Source organism: Pezoporus wallicus, unplaced genomic scaffold, assembly GCF_028554395.1.
Source record: "Pezoporus wallicus isolate ANWC-B61680 ecotype Strahan unplaced genomic scaffold, APGP_CSIRO_Pwel_v1 contig_11395, whole genome shotgun sequence".
NCBI lineage: Eukaryota > Metazoa > Chordata > Aves > Psittaciformes > Psittacidae > Pezoporus > Pezoporus wallicus.
Genome location: NW_026636241.1, coordinates 443,495 through 465,280, shown reverse-complemented (window position 1 = coordinate 465,280; position 21,786 = coordinate 443,495). Strand labels below are relative to the sequence as shown.

Here is a 21,786-nt window from a genome sequence, read left to right as displayed (position 1 = left end):
CGAGCCGGGCTCTATCGGCGGCAGCGGCCGAGGGGCGATGCTGGAGAGGGTCCCCCGCCCGGGAGGAGGGGAGCGGGGCCTGTGCCCCCCGCGGGACGGGGCTGAGCTTTGCTGGGGTGGGAAGTGGGGCAGCTTTACGTGCTGTGGCGGGGGGAGTGCGAGCCCTTCGGGGTGGAGAGGGATGCGCCGCTTGCCAGCTCTGGCCGTCTGTCCCAGCGCGAAAGAATCGCTTCTCCCGGGCTTTGATGAGAGCACCGTTGCTTGAGGTTAAAATGTATATTTAAATACCTTCTTGTAGTCGTTAGAACAAAGGGGGATTGCCTTTACAGGTAGAACGGTGTCTCCTGGGAGGGAGACCTTTCTCCTGAAGAAGGCAGAAGGGCTATTCAGAGGGGTTGCAGGAAGTGGGAAAAGGCTTGTTGACCTCTTTTCTTATGTGGGAGGCAGAGCGAGATACGTGTTTGATTATTGAGGTGTGGATTTGTCCATCCCGATAGGATCTGGGTGAACAGCTCTCCTGCTTCTTAGGAGGCAAGTTAGGACAGATGAATAAATGTTTCATTAAGTTTTCTTCAAATGATCCCAAGATTCCAATCTGAAGGTAATTTGCTGCTTGAGCAGTGTTGACAAATGAATTGGAAATGCTTGTTTGAAAGGTATGCTGTTAAAGCAGCAACAACCAGCACCTTGCTTGTGTGGGACAGCAGTTTCTTCCAGCCAGGCTGGGGGGGTGTTCAAGGTACTGGGATCAGAATATTTTACAGATGAGGTTTCTTCCTTCTTCCTTTGAAATTCCTGAATACGTGTGGCTTTTTACGGAGATTTATTTTATCTTTCCCCCCGAAATGAAAACCATAATGAAGCATTCTTCCTGTTATTGGTACGGCATGTACTAATCTAATCTTAGAAGTTTAAAGGATCTGCCTGGGCTTTTTTTTACTGTATCTCAAGGGGCAGAGAATCATAGGTCTGATCTCTGAGCTATTCCTTGGCCAAAAACCCATGGCTATTAAATCCCTGTGCTCTGTGAAGTGGCAGAGGCGCGCTGGGGCCCGTGCTGGTGTAGGCATCGCAGTATTCAGGGCTTGTGTCTCAAGTTTCACCAATTGCTTGTAAGTTTAGTTAATTAAACGCAGCGTTATTGTGAAATCCTCCTGCTTAGCTCTTTTCTGGGGGGAGCTCAAGTCACCATGTTGCTGAAGAGGCATGGGCAGGACGCTGCAGTACTTCCTATTCTCTGTTGTCACGTACTTGCACTGACGTTGCAGCAGTGATAGCATTGAGAGTTGGAGGGGACTCGTGCTGCAGAGAGCAGCGAAAGGTCCGTGGGTTACGGAGGTCAGGCAGGTTCTGGGTTTCACCTTGTGGATGGTGTTCCAACAGGTCAGGCTTCTATTATGTGTTGGTCTTGATATTTTACTAAGAAACTAAGAGTTTTGTGGTTTTCTCCCCTCCCCCTCAGCATTTGGTTTTTGTGAAGAAAAGCAAAGGCAAATTCTTTGTCCTATTTTGGCTTCTTGATTTGAGGTTAAGAGGCAGGAGCAGCATCAAGGGGCTGTGAGAGCTTTGATCCACCTGTGGGATGAGTTCAGTAGCACAGGGGTGGCAGCAGCAGCTCAGCTGATGTTCCTTCACAGCCGCCGAGTCCTTCACACAACTGTTTGCATGGCTGCTCTGCCTTCTGCATTGGGAATAGGCAGAATTTGAAAGATAATAAGACTTTCTGTCAGTGATTTAAGCTTGGAGCAACGTCCTCAGTATGGTTCCTAGCACAATTTAGGAAATATCAGGGATAGGATGGGAAGTCTCACTGAATGGTGTCAGCCATCTGCCTGGAGGAACTGAAGGCAACTGCTGCTATGTGGTGGTGTGCTGAAGGAGGGGGTGTTGGGATAATGCTATGTTGATTGGGAATGAGGGAAAACTGATTCTTCAGGCAGCCCTGGGACTTGGCTGTCACAGCACACAAGGGGCCTGGGATCAGCCTGGGTTGAAAATGTGGGTGGAAAAATAATGCTGCTGTTGTGTCTCCTGCCCTCTTCCCATCGCTCCCCAGTGGAAAGTATCACTCCAGCTCTTCTGAAGGGATGCACAGGAACTCACCGCTTAGGAAAATGATTTTAGGTGTAAAGAATCAGCCAGGATTTAATGCTGGAGATAGAAACCTCAACAATTAAATGATATCAATATGAACCTTTTTGCCTTTGACAGGAAGGCTCTTCAGACAGGAGCTCTGAATGGGTAATGAGTAAATGAGGCCAGAAACTGAAACTAAATTAACAAAAACTGCATTTCACTTTCACAGAAGCACCAGTTTGAGTAAAGGACAGACCAAACCCAAAAGATTTTGATTATATATTAAACTGGTTTTAGCTTTGGGGTTAATTGCCTGTGCTAGAGCTTCATTTTCCTTCAAAGCATGCTCACATGACTGGTTTGAGTCCTGGTATTCCACCACGTTAGAAGATTGTTCGAGTTTTAAATCAGAAAGAAAGCATGTTGAACTTAAGACCAGCTCAGGCTTTGTGAATATCACTGTATCATGCATTCAGCTGCTTATTTAGTCTTTTGTGGAGGAGTGAATGCTGATACATATTTTTCCCAAGCACGAGTGTTTTAATGCCTATTGAGAAGAAAAGATTTTTGGACTGAAAAGCTTGGTAGGTGAAAGCGAATGGGTTTTTTTGTTTGTTCAGCCATTATAATGTCTGAATAAATTGTCAGAATGAGATCTTCTGATTCAAAGAACTTGCAGAGCCCGGGTCAGACTTTTGTGTTGAAGGGATGGGCAGCTAAATAATGCCTGTAATTTCCAGACGTGCTGAATTCCTGCTGTTACTTTATTTTGTGCCATGGTAAGATGCGTCGGTCAGGTTGCTACAGGCACTTGCCAGGATACTGAAGAGGCAAAAGTCATGGGAAAATGGTGAGGGTTTGTGTTGGCTGGTTTTTACTAACTCTGAAGAGTACCAGGGCTGCTGCATGGGAAGGAGGGTGGTTTTGTTTGGTCAGAGGTGGGGTGGGAGAGTTAGGGATGTAGTATCATAGAATCCCAGCCTGGTTTGTGTTGGAAGGGGCCTTAAAGCTCATCCAGCTCCAACCCCTGCCATGGGCAGGGACCCCTTCCACTAGAGCAGCTTGCTCCAAGCCCCTGTGTCCAACCTGGCCTTGAACACTGCCAGGGATGGGGCAGCCACAGCTTCTCTGGGCACCCTGTGCCAGCGCCTCAGCACCCTCCCAGGGAAGAGCTTCTGCCTAAGAGCTCATCTCAGTCTCCCCTCTGGCAGGTTCAAGCCATTCCCCTTGGCCTGTCCCTACAGGCCGTTGTCCAAAGCCCCTCTCCAGGTTTCCTGGAGCCCCTTTGGGCACTGGAGCTGCGCTAAAGTCTCCGCAGAGCTCAGGAGAGGAGCAGGATCCCCTCCCTGAGCTGCTGCTCACGCTCTAGGGGTGCAGCTCAGCACGCGGAGGGCTTCTGGGCTCAAGCACACACTGAAGCTGGTTCACGGGTTGCTTCTTGTCAGCCGAATTTTGTTGTTGCCTTTAATTGGCATAGGTTGATTTAAATTTCAAGCAGATGTTAATTATAGCTTGAGGGGGTATGGAAACAGTCAAGGTGGTCTAGCAGCTCCTAGCTGCCTGAGAGGGGAGACCCTGCTCCTCCTGCTGCGTTTGTGTAGGTGCTCCCAGAGCTTCTGCCGTGGGTTGATCCAGCTCACTGGTTCAGAAGTGAAAAGCTTCTTGTGGGGTAACCAGTTGTATCAGCTCATGGAAAGATCCAGCAGACTCAAGCAGGTATGAGGGGTGGCGTGAGGGAGCAGAGCCAGTTGTGGGGATCAGCAGGAGGATGCTATATTCCTCCTTCCAAAACCATCAAGCTATGGCATTGAATAAGCTTCTCCTGAGCCTGTGTCCCTGTCTTGTGCAGCTCTGACCTGATGGCAGGAAGCTGTTCACCATTGCTGTTGTGGATAAATACAGTCTCGTTTCTCCCATCCCTTGAGCAGGCAATCAACCACCTTCATGGCAGCTCCTAGTGTTTCTCACCACTCAATGAGGTTATTCATCTTTCTGGAGTGAGAACTTCAGTTTTCTCTTCTGCAAAGTGAATTTCTGTGCAGCTAAAAAGTGGAATTGGCATCCTAAGGTGTCAGATATGGAAGAAGCAGGACAGCCTTCCAATATCTGAACAGGGCCTACAAAGACGCTGGAGAGGGACTCTTCATTAGGGCCTGTAGGGACAGGCCAAGGGGAATGGCTTGAACCTGCCCGAGGGGAGACTGAGATGAGCTCTTAGGCAGAAGCTCTTCCCTGGGAGGGTGCTGAGGCGCTGGCACAGGGTGCCCAGAGAAGCTGTGGCTGCCCCATCCCTGGCAGTGTTCAAGGCCAGGTTGGACACAGGGGCTTGGAGCAAGCTGCTCTAGTGGAAGGGGTCCCTGCCCGTGGCAGGGGTTGGAGCTGGAGGAGCTTTGAGCTCCCTTCCAACTGAAGCAGTCTGGGATTCTGTGTCTTTGAGAGGAGCAGGACCACTTCTCATGTCCATGGACAGTTAGACTGACTCGGCCTGATGTCTTTGAGTGTATTTTATTGCTGTTTGGATTTCTCAAAGTTTTGTTGCTCTTGACCAGAAAAGCAGTTTATTAATACTGTTTGTCAGTGCTTTAATAAGTCACCTATAAATTCATAATGTCTGGTAAAACTTTCCTTCTCCCTGAAGCTTCTTTCGGCTGAAGAGTTTTAAACGTTATGAATGTAGCTAAATTCTCATTTTGTCATGCAGCTTGAAACAACTTCAGGACATAGTGTTTAAGAAATACGTTCTCTAATAACCATTCCTAATGACCTCCTCTACATTCTTAGTCTCAGTATTTTTCTTAAACTATGCTGTTACTTTAAAGCAATATGCATATCTATGGAATAGGCTCAAAGCAGTAGTAAAGTTAACACCATCACTAATGGGTTGCAAACTGATATGTTTTAGTAGCGAGGGAGGACAGTTTTTGAGTAACACCTGGGTACAAAATAAGGTCAAAATAGATGAAATCAAGGATTCCTTCTGAGTGCTCTAAACCCTGACTGAAATTGGCGATTCACATCAGTCCACCCTGTTGAGCACAAGTATTTTTTCCTCATTTGATCTTAGCTTTAACTTTGCTTTGTTTCATTTTGGGGCAGTTTTTGTTCAATACTTCACAGAGGTATCTGTGAATCTAATGCAAAGTGGGGAATCCAGTTTTCTCACTTCCTTGGTAAGAGTATAAACTCCAGAGTGGTTGGTTATATTCTATTGATTGTGTTCCCTCAGGTTTCCTGGCAAGCTTTTGAAGGGAAAACAACAGCATTTAGCATTCTGCATTTCTGATCTTGGAGAAGTAAGAGTTGTTTTTTTCTGTTATAATAGAAGAGTTTTGTGGACTCTCGTGGTGTGCGATAGAATATTGATGCTTGTGAGCTTACTGCTTGGGGTGTAGAGTTCCTTCAAACACAGCAGAGGGATTTAAGGTAGGCAGTGGAATTGTTGCGAAGTTCAGTTTCTTTTGGAGCTTGTTCCTGGCCAGAGGCCTCAGTCTGTATTAATATTTCACTGCTAATCCAGTCATGTCATAAATTGTGTATAAGGATGTATTCTTGCGCTGCTTGGCATATGAGTGTATCTGGTTTCATCTGAAATCTTACAGCGGGATGTGATCACTCCATAGACTTCCAAACTTTCTAGGGAGGAATTTCAGATTATTGTAAGAATTTGAGGCTGATGCTGTATTTTGTGATGGAAATGAACAATAAAGAGTTAGAAAATGTCCAGTTGAAGTGTGCGCTTCAGATAAGGCAGAGATGACATTCTGAGTAACTGTTGTGGTTGTGTTTCATAATACTCCTAGAAAATGGAAGTTCTCTTGCTGAAGTTGTAGTGAGCAAAATGTCCTGTCAGCCAAGGCATCCCCCTTGGGCTGCAGCTTCTTCTGTCCGGTTTTGCTGATCATCATAGCATCCCAGACTGGTTTGGGTTGAAGGGACCTTAGAGATCATCTTGTTCCACCCCTCTGCCACGGGCAGGGACCCCTTCCACTAGAGCAGCTTGCTCCAAGCCCCTGTGTCCAACCTGGCCTTGAACACTGCCAGGGATGGGGCAGCCACAGCTTCTCTGGGCACCCTGTGCCAGCGCCTCAGCACCCTCACAGGGAAGAGCTTCTGCCTAAGAGCTCAGCTCAGTCTCCCCTCTGGCAGGTTAAAGCCATTCCCCTTGGCCTGTCCCTACATCCCTTGTCCCAAGCCCCTCTCCAGCTTTCCTGCAGCCCCTTTAGTCACTGGAGCTGCTCTCAGGTCTTCCCTTCAGGAGCCTTCTCTTCTCCAGGCTGAACAAGCCCAGCTCTCTCAGCTCCACTGCAAGTCCTCAGTCCCTCAGGTAATACATATTGGTTTTGGGGCAGGGAGGACTTCCTTGGGGTATAGTTGATGGTACCTGGTTCTAGTCATTTGCTCAAAGGAGAATGAGAATCAGTTCCACCTTATTGTAAATACGTTATATTAGCATGGGATTTCAGCAGATGATTCAGCAGCAGCATGGTCGTGACATTTGACAGAAGCTGCTTTTAACACCCTAAAATGTGCTATCTCGACTTAGGACCCTGAAAAATGTGGCTACATCTGCCAGAGGGGAGACTGAGATGAGCTCTTAGGCAGAAGCTCTTCCCTGTGAGGGTGCTGAGGCGCTGGCACAGGGTGCCCAGAGAAGCTGTGGCTGCCCCATCCCTGGCAGTGTTCAAGGCCAGGTTGGACACAGGGGCTTGGAGCAAGCTGCTCTGGTGGAAGGGGTTCCTGCCTCTGGCAGAGGTTGGAACTGGATGAGCTTTAAGCTCCCTTCAACCCTGACCAGGCTGGGATGATTTTAAGACTTCCCTTCAGTACCTCTTGCAGAGGTTGTGCTGTGAGGTAATGAATCCCTTTAGTTCAGAGATCAAAAGGATGATTGGAAGCTTCCCTGACAGTTTTATGTCATTGCCATCTGTCTGTCCTGCTGTGTTTTCCCTCCTGGACTTCCAAGGTGCTATTTCCTCTTGCTGGAAGCTACTTCTACAGCAAGTGTGGCAGAAAGCAAAGCATGACAGCATCACCCTTTAGAAACCTGTAAGTTCATGCAGATTCTCTTTGGTTGCACCCTCACTTTGTTGCTCCTGCTGTGGTGTGATAACCTCTGACAGGAGTGTGAAGCAGATAGCAGGTAAATCCCCCCAGGTAGAGTCATCACCTGACATCCTTCTGTGTTCCCCTGAATCACAGCTTGGTTTTAGTCCTTTAAAGTACCAGCTGCTGCTCTTGTTAGAGTTGCAGTTGAAATCCCTTTCTGTTTAGGGCTTTTCACTAGTATTTACCATATGAAAAATGCCCTCAGGTGGTACAGTGACTTAGAAAGACTGCAGTTTGCTTCCCTTCCCACTGCAGATGTACGGAGCCATGTTGCAAGCCAAATGTCTGAAAGATCCACATGAACACTATTCCCTGTGCAGCACTGTGCATCTTCTGCTTCCCTTTTCCAGTCATTTCCTGGTGCAGAGATACAGGTAGAGTGATACAGGACTGACTCAGCTGCATTAAAACCCAGCCTGTGGCTCTTACAGTCAGGCACTTTGATGGGCAGCTTCTCCAGAAGAAACCAAACCTTTACCCAGTGTTGTTCTCGGAAGCAGCAGGCAGGGAAAGGGAAGTGAGCAAGTAAGTAGCTTTTCAGGGCTACCTGCAAATCTCAGACCTTGGGATTATGCAATAAATTGTGTTGGAAGGGACCTCAAGGGGTCTGTGGTCCAACCTTTGCTCACAGCAGGGTCTGCTCTGAGGTCTGACCACCCCGCTTTGGGCTGTCTCTAGTCTGGTCTTAAACCTCCAAACAAAGACACTCATGGGGCTCAGAGTTGTTTCTATAAACTCTTAAGTGGAATCAAGTCTAGGAAGGGAATGGCCAAGCCAGGGCGCCTGTGCTGTGGTAGTTTCAAGGCTGAGATGGACATGTTTGAGTTGAAACATTGCACTTGATCTTTGTCTTCTGCAAGAATTTCCTCCTTCAGCAACCAAACTAAAATCAAGTAAAAATTCCATGTATAGCAAGGCTTCCATTTCATGAGCAGAGGGCTTAGATGTCCCTTTAGGTTTTGGCTGTAGAAGTGTTCACATATGAAACTGTTAAATGAGGGGCATCAGTGTTTTTTCCTTGCTTCAATATGCTGCTGATGGGTGGTTTGGATGCGCAGCACGGGGAGAGAGGGATAGCTGGAGCTGTGAGCTTTGTGCTGCAGTCCCTCTTTATGAGGAGAGACATGTGCCCTCTTGAGAGGAGGGTGTTTTCCCCCCATTTTAACTTGACATTTTCTCCAGAACAACATTTAGTTTTGCTCACTGGAGAGGCTGTTAAATGGCTGCCACTTACTCAGGTGGGGATTTTAGACACCATTCTTTTAGCTGAGGACTCCTGTTATGAGTTTGAAGTGCAGGGTTAGTGCCTGAACCATCTGTATTCAAAACTTCACTCTTTGAATGGTATGCATGTAACTGGATGTCTGCGTTTTTGGGGATAAATGTGAGTTGTTAAGAGCAGAATGCATGCTACTACTTGCAGATCAGTGATTTACATTTAGTCTGCTTAGTTGAGATGTAGCTTTAGTGATGCTGACACCACATACATGAATACTTGTGAGGTTATTGCGAGTTTTCTGTGGCTAAAACAAGGCACTGCAACCCAGAAGTAAACTTTGAGATGTTCCTGTAGCAGAGTTCAAAAGACCTGAGCGTCTACTTAATGAATTTGGCAGGTTTATTGCTTTCAGTGTAGGCAGTATTCAATTTTAGTTTTAAACTGTTCTCTGTAACACTTAAAGAGCTATTAAAGATACATCCTGTTCAAATTTACTCAGTTATATTTGTCTTGTAGAGGCTGCAGATACTGTTAAAGATGCTTCATTATGAATTGATTATATTAAACAGCATAAGCAATGTTGGCAAATACAGGAGTAGTTTTGTGGGTAGGAGTGAAGCTGTATCATGTCCTGACAGTTCAGGTGTTTCTTTGCGTGCTGTAGGTGAAATGTAAAGAGAGAAAACTCAGTGCATTGCTTCCACAGCCTTCATATTTTGGATTATCCCATTCCAGTCCCAGCAGCTATGAAGCTATGAATAAACAGGAATATCTCCTGCCAGCATATGGAAATGGCATTGCCTGGAAGCCCACCCCTGTTCTGAAGCAGTGGGTTCAAAAATACACTGTGCAAAAGTGATGTCTCCGGAACTGTTTGCATTAAATAAGCCTGTCAGGATGCCAGCCCAGCTTTACTTTTACCATGTAGCTTCCATCACAGAATACAGTAATAAAGGCATCCAAAAGCCCAGTGAGTTTTTGTTGTTGGAGTAACACTGCAGGTGTCTGCTGGGTTCATCCCTTGACAGTCCAAAGGTGTCTGAAGAAGACTGACAGACTTCGGTCCCATCTATTCCTGTATCCACACACTGGAGAATGTGTCGGATATGATCTTGGTCACTGACCTTTTGAAAACACCTACTCTGCATGTCTTTTGTGAGACTCCTCAAAATACACATGGAATAAAACCAGTGACATGCTTTTAGTGTCACCCAAGCCTGCTGTGTTTCTGCTCAGTGTCTTGTCTTTTTCTCTTTACCATCAGGTTTATATTCTTCCTATCTCAGAACTGGCATTTCCTTCCTGTTGTTCACCTGGAGCATTAACAATGTGCTCAGTGGTGTCCGTGCAGCAGGATTCCATCAGTCCCTTGAGTTTTTCCATGAATTAGGAGTTAATGAATGATTTTTCATTCTTTTAAACCCACAACAGATGGCCATTGTTATCTTTTCTGAGAATAGAATCAAATGCATAGAACAATTGGATTGTGTCAGCCCGTGTATTGTAAGTGTCCCATAGTTTTTCTGTCCTGGGCCTTGGATACCATTTTGTAGGTAGCAGCAATTTGTTCCCATGTGTGTCTTTGGGGGGAAAAAAAAAGTGCTTTGTACTTCTCTATGAATTGCTGCAGTGGCAAATGAAAAGCCATTGAAGTACAAGGGGTATCCTTTTCACTGGAATTCCTGTTATCCTGATATACCGTAGCTTAGGACTTAAGACCTGATGGCACCAACGTAGCCATATGATCTTTAGTGACTGCCAGGGAATTCTCAAGCAAATGCCCTCAAAGCCATCTGTCCTGCCCTGTCCAGAGTCATGATCTGGAGCAAGGAAATAGGGCTGAATAATGGGCTGTTGCAGGAATTGTCTCAACTCTTTAATCATAGGATGCTCTTTCACCTCGTGCAGTGCTAGCAGATTGTCACTGAAAGGGTTACTCCTGGTCTCCTGCCACAGCTCCAGGCTTGTGCTCTGGGCTCTTTGCAGCAGGACTGGGGGCTGCAGAGCCCCAGGCTGAAGCTCTTTGGCTCACTCCTGGGATGAGAAACTAGGGTTAGTTTTCTCTGAGACTGGTTTGCTGAACCAGCACATGCTGCAGCTTCCTCATTGCTGGACCTGGCACAAGCAGCAGAAGCACATGGAGTGGTGGGGAGAGGTCACATACTACTTTTGGCAGCAGCTGGCCATTAATACAGATGAGATGTAATGTAACACTGCATCTAGCTAGGAATAGAAGGCAGAGGATGATGGGCATAGCATCACTTAGACTAGAAACATGAAAGGCAGAGATGGTAATCCACAGACTAGGTACTTATGGTAGGCAAAGCTTAGGAGAAAATAATAGACCCAGAGGCTGTTCTAAAAGCTGGCCATGAAGTCTGTGGCTAAGAATGAGCTAGAACTTCCCAAAAGAGAGAAGAATTCTGTGAGGTAGCTGGAAATGGACTTAATGTTTCTGGAGGTGACTGGGTTTTGAACATTATCTGCTTGGGGGTTGCATTTGTCCCTTCTGTAGACTGACATTGTACTGGTACTTGGACTTGTTCAAAAGTCCTGGGGGTCATGCTGGGCTCCATTGGCACTGCAGTGTTTTAGCAACGCTGTTGAAGCTGGAAAGGAGATTGCTTCTGCAGTACTTCAGCCTATAGGTCAGGTTGTGTGCTTGCCTGAGCTCCCGTGCCTTCTCCATACTATTCCAGAGTACTGAAAGCTGAACTTTGTTTCTTAAAGTGACTTGTATGAGATTGGTTTTTGCCTCACTGTGGTTTAGTGTCTACTCTCAACAGGAAAGTGCTTCACTGCAGTAGGCTCCATTGCAGTGTATACTGGAAGGTTTAGATACAGAGTTGTTGAAGGTGGAGATATCTGGCGATAATCAAGACCAGTCCATTGCTCAGAGCTGGGACAGCTCAAATAGGTTTCTCAGGACCATTGCCAGTCTGGTTTTGAATGCCTCCAGTGCAGAGACCACAACATCCTGGGGCAACGTGTTCCCATGTTTCATCTCTCTTAGAGAAAGGCTTTTCCTTATGTGTAAATGTATTCCAATTTGTGCCCATTGACTCTTGTCGCTGGATGCCATTGGGAAGAGATGGGCTCAGTCTCCTGTACAGCCCTCCATCAGATACTGGACATGGGGTCAGATGCTCCTGAGGCATCTCTTCTCCAGGAAGAGCCCTGGATCTCTGAGCATCTCCTTTGTCAGAGGATCCCGTCCCTCAGCCCTTGGAGCTGGGCCTTTCAGCCAGTTTTCCATCCACATCCCTGCTTGTCCAGGCTTACTTCATCAGTTTGTGAGGGTGGGATGGGAGGTGGCATGGAAGGCCTTGCTGAAGAGAAGACAAGCACATCATCTGTGCTCCCTTCACCCACCATGCCAGTCTTCTTATCAGGGCAGGCTTTTGGGCTGGACAGGTGTGAATTCCCTTTTGTAAATCCATGCTGACTGCTCCCATCACCTCCTTGTCCTCATTCATGTTTGCCCCATCACTGGGCTGAGGCTGTCTCTGTATCCTTGTCTTTGGAGATGGGAATGATGCCTTTGCCATCGTGAAAACTTGTAAAGGGTGATGGAAGCCTCAAGTGGGACTGAAACAACAGGCTCCAATATTTATATATTTCTACACAGATCACGTAAAAATCCATGCACCTAAACCCATACAAGATGTATCTGAATCCAAAGGGGGCTGCACTGCTGCAGGGCAGAGTTAAGAGCAGACCGTGTTCTGCTTGTTGAGGACTCCAAAACCTGCTTTTCTTAATCGAGATGGGGAAGTTACTTGTTCCCCTTTACACAAAGCTCATGGTCCAGGAGGCCTCCTCCAAGTCTTTCTGGCTGTTGGCAGATCCTGAACAGTGTCTGGAAGCCAAGATGTGCCTTTGGGGTTGGGTTTGGTTTTTCCCCCATGAGAGCAGAGCTGCTGCTGTTACACCATGCTAGACTCTGTCTACTTGAACTCCTGCTGTCCTTAATTCACAGTGGAGTGAGCGCTCCCTTTTCCTCAGAAGCCCTACCCTATCCGGTATTCCTGGAATCCCAGGGTCCCCTTTTAACAAGGAACTGACCTAGTACAGTATCCTCAGCATAGTTTGCATCCAAATACTGTCTCATCATAGAATCCCAGCCTGGTTTTCGTTGGAAGGGACCTTAAAGCTCACCTAATTCCAACCCCTGCCACGGGCAGGGACCCCTTCCACTAGAGCAGCTTGCTCCAAGCCCCTGTGTCCAACCTGGCCTTGAACACTGCCAGGGATGGGGCAGCCACAGCTTCTCTGGGCACCCTGTGCCAGCGCCTCAGCACCCTCACAGGGAAGAGCTTCTTCCCAGTATCTAACCTGACCTTCCCTTGTTTCAGTTTGAACCCATTCCCTCTTGTCCTATCACTACAGTCGCTGATGAGGAGGGACTTGTGTGTTGTAGACTCTTACTCAATATAGGCAGACATGTAAGTGACTTTTGGTCATTGATTCCTAAGGAGGTGTATTTTTTCTCACCTTGTAGAGATGCTAATAGAAAAGAACTTTATAATTACAGAGAGTTTTTTAACTTGTAGTTTTTGCTTCATTACACATCTAGGCTGGCTGTTGTGGGTGGAAGCAGCTTGTGCCTCGTGAGATGAAGTCAAGGAGAAGGAAAATCTTGGAATAATAGCACAAGGTTTTACTTGAGTATACATTTCCCAGTTTCTGACATAGTATCTTGTTTTAATTTTGCATATACTTCAGGGTGTACAGCTCCTGCAGTTCTAGTAGGAGTACAATCAAGGCAGAGTATTATACATGCACAAAAGCACTTATCATGAATCTGCAAATTGAAGCTTTCCCAATTATTCCCTGGCTAAACCCAGGCATTTTTCCATGAAGACAGCATCACATATTATGTATTATTGCTTAGGGTTTAACTGCGATACCAAACGATATCTCAGTTTGCAGGAGGTGGCAGGGAAAAGGGCTACTGCAGCTCTCCGAAGCCAAAATCCGTCTTCCAGCTTTGACAAACCCACTTCACTGGGGCTGTTCCTGAAAATAGCTGCGCCATTTGCTTGGATTTTCAAAACAAATGAGGGTTGCATGTCTGACATGCAAATCTCAGCCCGGGAGGCTGCAGACTGGCAAAGTTAGAAGCCAAGGAAAGCAGAATTCCATGGAAGATGACGTTTGTTCTGATTAGAAACGTGAAGTTACCCAGTGTGGTGGGCCAAAGGGTGTCTCTGTTACATAGAAATTGTTGTAGAAGTCTCTTTTTTCCCCTGTATTTAGGAGATACATGTTTGTTTTGTGGTCTGTGATCATATTAATTTGTGTTAAAATGTTCTTGGGAAGAAAGTGTTGCTTACAAAGTCATGTCATTCTGCTTTTCTCACAGCTGGGTTTTTAAGCACAAGATTAAATGGCTTTTTCCTTTTGTTCTATGAGGAATTCTCATTGTAATTTGTAATTACCTGTTAAGTGTGCACCTTCATTTAAATAGGACAGGGGATTTGTGTATCCTATAGTGTGCAGTTTCAAATAGGAAGAATGATTTCTCTTAAACCGTGCTTCCAGTCAATATAATCTGGCATATACCTTGGCTGTGGAAAAGGGGGTTTAATACATGGAGTTAAATCAAAGCTGGATCTGTTAAAAACTAAACTATCCCTACTATTAGCCTCCAGTTTTGTGCTGGCATAAAGGGAGAACTGAAAATGAGCAGAGATGGAGAGAAAGTAGCATTGCCCCCTCTGGCCCCAGCACTGATTTATGCCATACTAAAGCTGACTGTGGAACTGTAACACTACTTTCAGAATGAATTGGTTTGCTTTAGTTTATACCTTCAACTCAATTATTGCATCACAAAAAGGGCATTTCTTCCAGTTATTGTTGCTGAAATCATGCAGCAGTATTGATACAGACAGGATGAAATGGCTACTCTTTACCTCAGATTGCTTCCGCCTGTTTGTGGTGCTTTATTTGTGGATACATCACTTGCTGTGACTTGTGTTGTATCAGATGAATTACTGGATTGCGCTTTTACAGGTTCAACCTAGAACTAATCATTTCCTGTGTTTTCTTTTTTAGCCTTCTGTTGAGTCTTCAAGCCCAGGTAAATACCTTTAATGGTTCCTGAACTTCTAAGCACCCTTTAAAAATGAGTTTCACTGGTCTCTTGCTGTTAGTAATCTAAGGATATCACTTGATGGATAGGTTGGTGGTAGTACTGGTTGCAGTAGTCGCTATCTAGTAGTCAGCCTAAGTGTAAATTATGACTAACTGGAGGCTTTTTTCTGTCCACTTTGGTCCCACTGTACTTAGTGTTATTTATTTCCAAGCTTTTTGGCATCCTACTGTGGAAAAGCTTTCCCGTAGTTACTTTAGCTGGACTGCCCTTGTCCCTTGAGCTCTTCTTCTTGCAGAGAAGCAATCAATTGCTTTAAACACTTCGAAGTATTATTAACCCTTATAGGCAAGCCCTCCCTCTTGCACCCTTCACATGCAAGCTCTACAGGCTTTGGAAAATGGAATTGAAGTTGTCCATGGAGACGAGTGGAAAAATGTTAGCAGGGTTGGAATTAGAAGTCAGGTATTGCTGAATTACATCTGCCAAACCATTCATCCATCCATTTAGTTTTCATTGTCACAAAATCTAACCAGACTTCTTTACAAAGAACCGTGAAAATAACAAGGCATGGGGGGGAAATAACTAAGGATTCTGCATCATAAATAAAATCTGCATAACTCTGGAGCTTACTTGAAGCTTAAAGTCTGGAAAAGTCATTAGGCTGTCTTTGTAGCTGCAAAACAAGAAAGCTTCCAAAGTATAAAGGAAACAACTGCCCTGAGTTTATATTTTATGAGTGTTTCTGCTCCCAGTAGAACTCTTGATTCAGGCAGGTTTATGATGATTTAGGCATTAAGTCTTCAGAACTTGAATGTTTTACAAGCATTTAACTAGGGGCCTGATGTCCAGATACGTAGGGCTTTGAGATCTGGCTGTTAAACAGCATCTCCTGCTTCTCTTTCTCATGATCTACCACTCAAAGGGCAGCTTTTACTGTCCTCTGAATAACAAGATTGGCTTTCCCTGAGTTAAACGATGGAGGGATTTTGAGGATATTTTAATTTCTGAGTATAATTTGAGTATTAAAATGTCACCAAAATAAAAAAATAAACTCTGTGAGGCCATGATCTAACGAAAAGCATTCTTTAAAATGTTTTCTATCAGGAGGTTCAGCAACATCTGATGACCATGAATTTGATCCATCAGCTGATATGCTGGTGCATGACTTTGATGATGAACGGACATTAGAAGAGGAGGAAATGATGGAAGGAGAAACAAACTTCAGTTCTGAAATAGAGGATCTTAACAGGGTAGGTAGCCTTAAGTAGTCATAAAACATAACCACAGCCCACAGCCTCACACAAAACATACGCAGGTTTTTCCCCCTTATAGTTGGGATTTAAAAAAAAAAAAAGAACAAAACACCCCAAAATCACTAATAGGTAAATAATACTGATGGGGGAAAGCAGCTGAACTAAATGTGAGGTTCTCAAAAGGTGGGAAAAGGAAACTGGTACCTAAATACTTAATAATGTATAACGCTGTGCTTGTTTGGTTTCTTTTTGCATATATGTGCTGCTATAGGAGTTGCATTTTAGAGCTAATAATATAGGTTAAAGCATGCTCTCACTAAACTATATTCCAGTGTTATTTTCTAAAGCACTTGATTAGTGCAGATAGATGTTGATTTAGAAAAAATTCTCCTAATCTTACATTTCTTTTGCATATTTATACAAACATTTGTATAGTACTTTAGTGGAGCATAAAGGAGTATCTTCGTTTTTAAGGTGGAGGAAATGGAGATACAGATGAAATGGTTGGCTTAGAGCAAAAAGTTGTCATAAGACCTAGGATCAGAACTCCTGATCTGTTTCTCACTATTAACTATTGTCAGTGGTGAGAAATAAATCTTAAAACATGTGTCTCCTGAAATAATTGCATATAAGATTTCTTTGGCATTTTAGAGTGACTTATGTATTGTCTTAAATCACTTCTCAGGCAGAAATAATATACTTAAATTACAAACTAGGCTCATTATAAGTACAAAGTAATTTAGATACTGTCTGTGGCCTCCTTGGCTGAAAAGACTTCTTGAACCTAGGATCATCAATGATTTTTAGATGCGTATTTGATGTATAAATCCTGTTCAGTATAAATGATTATGTCAGTATGACTTTAATTTAGTGCATTTAATCTACATTTCACATGTAAACAATAATTTCTTTCTGGTAACTTGAGGTTTGATATTAAATGGTAAACATAAAGATAAATAAATAGCTTGTGGATCTAAATGTGCTTCGTTTCGGTTGAGGAATGGAGCTCCACGCCTGTGACATGTTTTTCCCCTCATATTTTGTGAAGAGTCAACATCTGTTACGTAATTCTGTCACCACATTACAGTGCATCATTTATAACTGTATTTCAGCCATCAGTTTATTCCCTCATATCCTTGTTCAAGTGTATTATTCCTTCATGTGTCAGTTCTTATGAGATCAGGACAGTGAGCAGTGGTACAACAGATTCACATTGCTCCTGTGTTGCCCTTCCCTGCAGGATGCTCTTACGGATTAGCAGAGAATCTTGCGGTCACTTTGTATGTGTGTTGCAGATAGGGCTTTCACTGAGGTTCGGATGTTTCCATGCCCATAGGATCTCACAGAATCCTAGAATCCAAGACCACTTTGAGTTGGAAAGGCCCTTAAAGCTCATCCCCTGCCACTGGCAGGGACCCCTTCCACTAGAGCAGCTTGCTCCAAGCCCCTGTGTCCAACCTGGCCTTGAACACTGCCAGGGATGGGGCAGCCACAGCTCCTCTGGGCACCCTGTGCCAGCGCCTCAGCACCCTCACAGGGAAGAGTTTTTCTAGTGAAGAATCTTGCTAGAGACCTGTGGTTTCCTCTGCCTGTGGCATAGGTGGCAGGCTGCACATCAGTGCTCACTTTTGTATGGGATTTTTTTGTCATGGATGGTAGGCAATCTAAATCTCAGCCTATTGTTAAGACAAGTGCTATCCTGTCTTTTTCTTCCCCCCCCTCCAACATTTACATGTATTATTTCAGATTCCCCCCAGGCTGTGAATGTGCCTGATTTACTAGTTCAGCTCCTTCAGAGGTGAGGTGACAGTCAGGTTTTGCAAAAGCATTTTTGAACCTTGGTGATTTCACTCCTGACTCTCATAAGAATTACACCTTCCTCTGAGGGTAAAGATCTTTTCTGCTTATTGGGTGAGCTCTGGTGAATCAGAACTATTGGAATTTGTGGTTTTCAGTGATAGTTCTTGAATGGAATTTCTCATGGGCAGGAAAGCTGTCTGTGAGGTGGTGCAGCAACTAACCTTGATCGTATGGCTTTAACCTGCCAGAGGGGAGACTGAGATGAGCTCTTAGGCAGAAGCTCTTCCCTGGGAGGGTGCTGAGGCGCTGGCACAAGGTGCCCAGAGAAGCTGTGGCTGCCCCATCCCTGGCAGTGTTCAAGGGCAGGTTGGACACAGGGGCTTGGAGCAAGCTGCTCTAGTGGAAGGTGGCAGGGGTTGGAACTGGGTGAGCTTAGGTCCCTTCCAACACAAACCAGGCTGGGGTTCTATATCCAGACATGTATTCAAGTAGTACTGGTTTTGTAAGTAGTAGCAGCTACACCAGATGTGACCAGCATCGTGGCTAACCACTGTTCTTTCAGCAGCCCCAGAGAATGTGTGCTGGGACAAGGCGCATCTCTCAGTGTCCTGGGCATATGCCTATGGTGCAGTTTCCCAAAGCACATGGAAACTTGGCAGCATGATTTTGGTAGTAGGAAACTGCATTCACAGTAAGTCTTGGACATAATAAATGACCAGGCCCCAGCAAGTTGCAGACTTGATTTCCTGCTGCTCTCAGCTAAGCTGGAGGTAGCATAACATGAAGGATTTGATGAGTGTGAGGCCAAGCTCTTCACCTTTGTGTTGCCCTGTCTATGGGCAGAGCACTACAGGGTGCTGTGTGGCTCCCTGGGTACCTCTAGGATAGGGTGAACATTGCCAGGGTGCTGTGCGTGGAGCCTCCCTCTATTCCTTACAGATTTGTAAGCTTTTTTTTCCCTCCCTTTTCCCATTTGTTCCATGTAATCATTTGGTTTCCCCTTTTGGGGTCCCCCTTTTCAGGGAGTGGTTTTAGCTTTCTTAGGATTATGTACCAGCATCTCGTGTCTTTAAATGAGAGAACCATACATGGGAACCCACTGTTTCATTCTTCCAGCCTCTAGCAGGAAGTAGTTCAGGCACATATGAAAAAGATGTTGTCTCTATGTCTGTAATGCCCATTAGTCTTATTTTTCCTCTTCCTGTGGATTTGTCCATTCAGTTTTTAGGCTCTGTAACCATAGTGTCCACGAGGGATGTGCAGTGTTGCACAGTTCATTTAGTGAGAAACATGTTTGGGTTTTCAGCCTGTTCTATGTCCATTTCAGTGGCTGTTCTTCCATTAGAAGAGTCATTTATATTTATTTTCTCTGTGCTGCTTATGACACACTTCTCCATTATATCACTCCCCTCACCTCTACTCCAGACACATCCGTTATAATCTATTTCTTGTTATTAAGCACCTTCCACAAAAGAAATTCCTGTGTCTTTGATAATTCTTGTTCCTTATTCAGCCTTTTCTCATTTTGCAGTCTCCTGAAGCAATGCAGAAATCACAATTTGTATTTATCTTGGAGAGTTTCTGGCCCTTGGAGCTTTTTGTGTTGTAATGGTCTATTTGAAGTTAGGAGGCTCTACCTAAGAAAAATGTTAGTGCAAGACCACTTTCCTAGGTGACATATAGTGAGTAATAAGCCTGTTACATAGTTCCCCATTTCTAACAGTTAGATATGATAGGGACCAATAATTCAAGAAGAAACATGAGGACATTTAGGTCCACATGGTCTACATCTACTGTGTATAAAGCTTAACCAAAGAGTAAACCAGTGAGTAGCAGAATGGCTTAGTTCTTTGAAGTAAAATAAAATACACTGACAATGAGTACTCCTAACCCATGTTACTCCTACTCTTGCACAGCCGAACTAACTATAAGTGCCTTTTGTCATTGGTATTGTTCCTGCATTTCCAGAAACTAGAGCTGTGTTGTTGAGTGAAGGCCTTAGGACAGGAATTCCCTGAGGCCAGGCAGTAACTAACAAAATCTGATTATCAGCCAAGATGCACATTGCATGCTAAGAGGAAGTATTTAGAGCAAGCAGACAGCTCTAAGTAACAGAGGATTTGATCGTGTGAGAGAGATCATGTTAAAATGCCCTCTGAAAGGTCTCCTTAGGGATGCCACATACTGCCCCTGAGGGCTGGGCATGAAGGTATTAAAAGGGATTAAGTAATTTGCAGACATGGCAATAAATGATTTATATTAATAAAGCGAATGCGATTGATAACAGTTTGGGAGCCACTCAAATTTGAGAACCAGCTGTATCATTTGCAGTGGCTCTGCGGAGAGGACCAGCATTCGAAGGATAAAGACTTTTAATTGTGTACCTATTTTAGCAGATTTGCTTCATCTGTGGATGGTTTTGTAGACAGCTGGCTTAAAATGTGTAGGAATCTGTAAACATTACTACTGTCTTTACCTGGTTATCAGGTGATCCTAAGTATAAAGTGAACCCTCGCCCCCATCCAGCCCCTCAGTTTCTAGTTTTGCCCAGAATGAGGAGAGGTACAGGGTAAAGAGGTGCAGTTTTGTTTTCAAAGCCAGAGTTGAAGAACTCTGTGGAATTGCCGCTATAGCAAAACTCCCCAAAGATTTAATTCCATGTTCAAGCCAGGTACTGCAAGTTCTGCTCCTTATTTTGCTGAATTCTTGGAGACACTGCAAAAATCACTGCCATGCCCTAGAACAAGGTCCTGCCTGCCAAAACTGTCAATATCTTGTCTCTGTGAAACAGTTGCTGCTGACACACATTTTTACCTGTTTCTCCTACAAATATGTACTGAATACTACTTCAGGTAGTTTAAGGGAAAGCAATATATATCCCAAGAAAGAGTGTGTTTGCTCGAGGTGCTGAAGGGGGTATGGTGTAACCAGTTGTAACCTGCCACATTGCAGTGCTTGTGCTTTTGTAGAATAGTAGTAGACAAGTACCAAGGGAAGGATGGGGCCATTTGGTGCCCTTTTAATGAGGTTTATGGCCCCGTGCAGAGCTTGCTGGTATGTGAGGTCTGCAGTGAATTTATAAAGGATTGGGAAAGAAAAACCCTGCATAAGAAAACACACATTTTTCTTAGGAGCCCAAACTGCAAGTTTTCCCTGTCCAGTCCCTTTGGAGTGGCCATTCCTGGTGTAAGCGATCACCATCTAGCTGTTTTGCTGTGTCATGATCAAAGTGCGCCCCTTGAAGCTGTAGAGGTGATGTGGGCTCTGAAATATTCCTCTTAAAACCTCAAACTTTGTTTGGCTGTTTACCAGGAAAGTGACATGCCGATCCAGGAGTTACTTAGCCGTTACGGCTATGACGGTACCATTCCACTCCAAGAAGACGATGATGATGAAGATGAGGAAGAGGAAGAGGAGGAGGGAGAAGATGATGATGATGTTGATAATGATGACAACAGTGGCTGTAGTGGTGAAAACAAAGTAAGGGTTTATATTAATTTGCACCTGATTTTATACAACCATCCTGTACTGGACAACACCTCATGATGCCAGATCATGGCAGAAGTAATCTATAATACAGTTGATGTCAGATGCTTTGTGTGCTGAATTCTAATGTTCATTCTTGATCAACTGTCTGTATCTCTCTTCATTGCTCTTAACTTCATGGAATCATAGAATTCCCAACAAGAAGGTTTTATCTCCCGCCAGTGCACTTGGTAGGGCCACAGCCTCACTCAACCCACCCCAGGGTCAAAACACTTTGGATTTGGGAAAGCTGCTGGCTGTGCTGGGGCAGGGAACCTCACAGGGTGCTTTGGATCAGTGGGGAGCAGATCCAGAAAATCCAGTGCTCCTGCCATCCTCTTCCCATGCAGAATAATCTAGAAGAGGCCCAGGGACTTGAATCCTAGAATCCCAGCCTGGTTTGGGCTGGAAGGGACCTTAAAGCTCCTCCAGCTCCAACCCCTGCCACGGGCAGGGACCCCTTCCACTGGAGCAGCTTGCTCCAAGCCCCTGTGTCCAACCTGGCCTTGAACACTGCCAGGGATGGGGCAGCCACAGCTTCTCTGGGCACCCTGTGCCAGCGCCTCAGCACCCTCCCAGGGAAGAGCTTCTGCCTAAGAGCTCATCTCAGTCTCCCCTCTGGCAGCTTAAAGCCATTCCCCTTGGCCTGTCCCTACAGGCCCTTGTCCAAAGCCCCTCTCCAGCTTTCTTACAGGTCCCTTAAGACATTG

The 21,786-nt window shown here is 45.0% G+C and overlaps 1 protein-coding gene across 4 annotated transcripts in view; it reads left to right on the top strand.

Annotated features, from left to right (window-relative positions):
- MIER1 (MIER1 transcriptional regulator) overlaps window positions 1–21,786 on the top strand; it is a 37,082-nt gene that overhangs the window by 1,257 nt on the left and 14,039 nt on the right. For all 4 annotated transcript variants that reach the window (XM_057399198.1, XM_057399196.1, XM_057399195.1 and 1 more), the window contains 3 exons: window positions 14,459–14,483; window positions 15,603–15,748; window positions 20,864–21,031. In XM_057399198.1, the coding sequence (XP_057255181.1) occupies window positions 15,650–15,748; window positions 20,864–21,031 (267 nt within the window). In that variant the 5' untranslated portion in view covers window positions 14,459–14,483; window positions 15,603–15,649. The remainder of the gene's footprint in view (window positions 1–14,458; window positions 14,484–15,602; window positions 15,749–20,863; window positions 21,032–21,786) is intronic.